General features: G+C 59.0%; 2 protein-coding genes across 2 annotated transcripts in view; one reads left to right on the top strand and one right to left on the bottom strand.

Moving 5' to 3' along the window:
* Positions 1–14: 14 nt before the first annotated feature.
* CBG24242 overlaps positions 15–5,439 on the top strand; it is a gene marked incomplete at both ends in the record, with an annotated part of 10,487 nt that continues 5,062 nt past the window's right edge. Inside the window, 2 exons of the mRNA XM_045240834.1 lie at positions 15–1,427; positions 1,576–5,439. The exon at positions 1,576–5,439 is cut by the window's right edge and continues 1,405 nt beyond it. Of these exons, the coding sequence (XP_045100932.1) occupies positions 15–1,427; positions 1,576–5,439 (5,277 nt within the window). The remainder of the gene's footprint in view (positions 1,428–1,575) is intronic.
* On the bottom strand, positions 2,413–4,911 carry CBG24243 (the record flags this gene model as incomplete). The annotated part of the gene is made up of 4 exons (XM_002648115.1): positions 2,413–3,671; positions 3,714–3,881; positions 3,945–4,888; positions 4,910–4,911. Coding segments are annotated over 4 exons (2,373 nt in total).

Genomic DNA, 5,439 nt, shown 5'->3' on the forward strand with positions numbered 1-5,439 from the left:
CGTGGACTCGGTCGATGTGGAGGTGGATTCAGTCGATGTACTGGTGGACTCGGTCGAGGTGGAGGTGGATTCAGTCGAGGTACTCGTGGACTCGGTCGAGGTACTGGTTGACTCGGTCGAGGTGGAGGTGGATTCAGTCGAGGTACTCGTGGACTCGGTCGAGGTACTGGTTGACTCGGTCGAGGTGGAGGTGGATTCAGTCGAGGTACTCGTGGACTCGGTCGAGGTACTGGTTGACTCGGTCGAGGTGGAGGTGGATTCAGTCGAGGTACTCGTGGACTCGGTCGAGGTACTGGTTGACTCGGTCGAGGTGGAGGTGGATTCAGTCGAGTTACTCGTGGACTCGGTCGAGGTACTGGTTGACTCGGTCGAGGTGGAGGTGGATTCAGTCGAGGTACTCGTGGACTCGGTCGAGGTACTGGTTGACTCGGGCGATGTGGAGGTGGATTCAGTCGAGGTACTCGTGGACTCGGTCGAGGTACTGGTTGACTCGGTCGAGGTGGAGGTGGATTCAGTCGAGGTACTCGTGGACTCGGTCGAGGTACTGGTTGACTCGGTCGATGTGGAGGTGGATTCAGTCGAGGTACTCGTGGACTCGGTCGAGGTACTCGTTGACTCGGTCGATGTGGAGGTGGATTCAGTCGAGGTACTCGTGGACTCGGTCGAGGTACTCGTGGATTCGGTCGAGGTACTGGTGGACTCGGTCGAGGTGGAGGTGGATTCAGTCGAGGTACTCGTGGACTCGGTCGAGGTACTGGTGGACTCGGTCGAGGTGGAGGTGGATTCAGTCGAGGTACTCGTGGACTCGGTCGAGGTACTGGTGGACTCGGTCGAGGTGGAGGTGGATTCAGTCGAGGTACTCGTGGACTCGGTCGAGGTACTGGTTGACTCGGTCGAGGTGGAGGTGGATTCAGTCGAGGTACTCGTGGACTCGGTCGAGGTACTGGTTGACTCGGTCGAGGTGGAGGTGGATTCAGTCGAGGTACTCGTGGACTCGGTCGAGGTACTGGTTGACTCGGGCGATGTGGAGGTGGATTCAGTCGAGGTACTCGTGGACTCGGTCGAGGTACTGGTTGACTCGGTCGAGGTGGAGGTGGATTCAGTCGAGGTACTCGTGGACTCGGTCGAGGTGGAGGAGGATTCAGTTGAGGTACTCGTTGACTCGGTCGAGGTGGAGGTGGATTCAGTCGAAGTACTCGTGGACTCGGTCGAGGTGGAGGTCGATTCAGTCGAGGTACTCGTGGACTCGGTCGAGGTACTGGTTGACTCGGTCGATGTGGAGGTGGATTCACGTCGAGGTACTCGTGGACTCGGTCGATGTGGAGGTGGATTCAGTCGATGTACTGGTGGACTCGGTCGAGGTGGAGGAGGATTCACTCGACGTACTCGACGACTCCGTCGACGGACTGGACGACTACCTCGAGGGGGTGGACGAGTACCTCGACTGAATCCACCTCCACCTCGACCGAGTCCACGAGTACCTCGACTGAATCCACCTCCACCTCGACCGAGTCCACGAGTACCTCGACCGAGTCCACGAGTACCTCGACTGAATCCACCTCCACATCGACCGAGTCCACGAGTACCTCGACTGAATCCACCTCCACCTCGACCGAGTCCACGAGTACCTCGACTGAATCCACCTCCACCTCGACCGAGTCCACGAGTACCTCGACTGAATCCACCTCCACCTCGACCGAGTCCACGAGTACCTCGACTGAATCCACCTCCACATCGACCGAGTCCACGAGTACCTCGACTGAATCCACCTCCACCTCGACCGAGTCCACGAGTACCTCGACTGAATCCACCTCCACCTCGACCGAGTCCACGAGTACCTCGACCGAGTCCACGAGTACCTCGACTGAATCCACCTCCACCTCGACCGAGTCCACGAGTACCTCGACTGAATCCACCTCCACCTCGACCGAGTCCACGAGTACCTCGACTGAATCCACCTCCACCTCGACCGAGTCCACGAGTACCTCGACTGAATCCACCTCCACCTCGACCGAGTCCACGAGTACCTCGACTGAATCCACCTCCACCTCGACTGAATCCACCTCCACGAGTACCTCGACTGAATCCACCTCCACATCGACCGAGTCCACGAGTACCTCGACCGAGTCCACGAGTACCTCGACTGAATCCACCTCCACCTCGACCGAGTCCACGAGTACCTCGACTGAATCCACCTCCACATCGACCGAGTCCACGAGTACCTCGACTGAATCCACCTCCACCTCGACCGAGTCAACCAGTACCTCGACCGAGTCCACGAGTACCTCGACTGAATCCACCTCCACCTCGACCGAGTCCACGAGTACTTCGACTGAATCCACCTCCACCTCGACCGAGTCCACGAGTACCTCGACTGAATCCACCTCCACCTCGACCGAGTCCACGAGTACCTCAACTGAATCCACCTCCACCTCGACCGAGTCCACGAGTACCTCGACTGAATCCACCTCCACCTCGACCGAGTCCACGAGTACCTCGACTGAATCCACCTCCACCTCGACCGAGTCCACGAGTACCTCGACCGAGTCCACGAGTACCTCGACTGAATCCACCTCCACATCGACCGAGTCCACGAGTACCTCGACTGAATCCACCTCCACCTCGACCGAGTCCACGAGTACCTCGACTGAATCCACCTCCACATCGACCGAGTCCACGAGTACCTCGACTGAATCCACCTCCACCTCGACCGAGTCCACGAGTACCTCGACCGAGTCCACGAGTACCTCGACTGAATCCACCTGCACATCGACCGAGTCCACGAGTACCTCCACCGAGTCCACCTGCACATCGACCGAGTCCACGAGTACCTCGACTGAATCCACCTGCACCTCGACCGAGTCCACGAGTACCTCGACCGAGTCCACGAGTACCTCGACCGAGTCCACGAGTACCTCGACTGAATCCACCTGCACCTCGACCGAGTCCACGAGTACCTCGACTGAATCCACCTGCACCTCGACCGAGTCCACGAGTACCTCGACTGAATCCACCTGCACCTCGACCGAATCCACGAGTACCTCGACTGAATCCACCTCCACCTCGACCGAGTCCACGAGTACCTCGACTGAATCCACCTCCACATCGACCGAGTCCACGAGTACCTCGACTGAATCCACCTCCACCTCGACCGAGTCCACGAGTACCTCGACTGAATCCACCTCCACCTCGACTGAATCCACCTCCACATCGACCGAGTCCACGAGTACCTCGACTGAATCCACCTCCACATCGACCGAGTCCACGAGTACCTCGACTGAATCCACCTCCACCTCGACCGAGTCCACGAGTACCTCGACCGAGTCCACGAGTACCTCGACTGAATCCACCTCCACATCGACCGAGTCCACGAGTACCTCGACTGAATCCACCTGCACCTCGACCGAGTCCACGAGTACCTCGACTGAATCCACCTCCACCTCGACCGAGTCCACGAGTACCTCGACCGAGTCCACGAGTACCTCGACTGAATCCACCTCCACCTCGACCGAGTCCACGAGTACCTCGACTGAATCCACCTCCACCTCGACCGAGTCCACGAGTACCTCGACTGAATCCACCTGCACCTCGACCGAGTCCACGAGTACCTCGACTGAATCCACCTCCACCTCGACCGAGTCCACGAGTACCTCGACCGAGTCCACGAGTACCTCGACTGAATCCACCTGCACTTCGACCGAGTCAACGAGTACCTCGACCGAGTCCACGAGTACCTCGACTGAATCCACCTCCACCTCGACCGAGTCCACGAGTACATCGACTGAATCCACCTCCACATCGACCGAGTCCACGAGTACCTCGACCGAGTCCACAAGTACCTCGACTGAATCCACCTCCACATCGACCGAGTCCACGAGTACCTCGACCGAGTCCACGAGTACCTCAACTGAATCCACCTCCACATCGACCGAGTCCACGAGTACCTCGACCGAGTCCACGAGTACCTCGACTGAATCCACCTGCACTTCGACCGAGTCCACGAGTACCTCGACCGAGTCCACGAGTACCTCGACTGAATCCACCTCCACCTCGACCGAGTCCACGAGTACCTCGACCGAGTCCACGAGTACCTCGACCGAGTCCACGAGTACCTCGACTGAATCCACCTCCACCTCGACCGAGTCCACGAGTACCTCGACTGAATCCACCTCCACCTCGACCGAGTCCACGAGTACCTCGACTGAATCCACCTGCACCTCGACCGAGTCCACGAGTACCTCGACTGAATCCACCTGCACCTCGACCGAGTCCACGAGTACCTCGACCGAGTCCACCAGTACCTCGACTGAATCCACCTGCACCTCGACCGAGTCCACGAGTACCTCGACTGAATCCACCTGCACCTCGACCGAGTCCACGAGTACCTCGACGAATCCACCTGCACCTCGACCGAGTCCACGAGTACCTCGACTGAATCCACCTGCACCTCGACCGAGTCCACCAGTACCTCGACCGAATCCACGAGCACCTCGACTGAATCCACCTGCACCTCGACCGAGTCCACCAGTACCTCGACCGAGTCCACCAGTACCTCGACTGAATCCACCTGCACCTCGACCGAGTCCACGAGTACCTCGACTGAATCCACCTGCACATCGACCGAGTCCACGAGTACCTCGACTGAATCCACCTCCACCTCGACCGAGTCCACGAGTACCTCGACTGAATCCGCCTCCACATCGACTGAGTCCACGAGTACCTCGACTGAGTCCACGAGTACTTCGACCGAATCCACGAGTACCTCGACTGAATCCACCTCCACCTCGACCGAGTCCACGAGTACCTCGACTGAATCCACCCCCACCTCGACCGAGTCCACGAGTACCTCGACTGAATCCACCTCCACCTCGACCGAGTCCACGAGTACCTCGACTGAATCCACCTCCACATCGACCGAGTCCACGAGTACCTCGACTGAATCCACCTCCACCTCGACCGAGTCCACGAGTACCTCGACTGAATCCACCTCCACATCGACCGAGTCCACGAGTACCTCGACTGAATCCACCTCCACCTCGACCGAGTCCACGAGTACCTCGACCGAGTCCACGAGTACCTCGACTGAATCCACCTCCACATCGACCGAGTCCACGAGTACCTCCACCGAGTCCACCTGCACCTCGACCGAGTCCACGAGTACCTCGACTGAATCCACCTGCACCTCGACCGAGTCCACGAGTACCTCGACCGAGTCCACGAGTACCTCGACCGAGTCCACGAGTACCTCGACTGAATCCACCTGCACCTCGACCGAGTCCACGAGTACCTCGACTGAATCCACCTGCACCTCGACCGAGTCCACGAGTACCTCGACTGAATCCACCTGCACCTCGACCGAATCCACGAGTACCTCGACCGAGTCCACCTGCACCTCGACCGAGTCCACGAGTACCTCGACCGAATCCACGAGTACCTCGA

The sequence above is a fragment of the Caenorhabditis briggsae genome (assembly GCF_000004555.2).
Source record: "Caenorhabditis briggsae AF16 supercontig from assembly CB4, cb25.NA_122, whole genome shotgun sequence".
Classification (NCBI taxonomy): Eukaryota; Metazoa; Nematoda; class Chromadorea; order Rhabditida; family Rhabditidae; genus Caenorhabditis; species Caenorhabditis briggsae.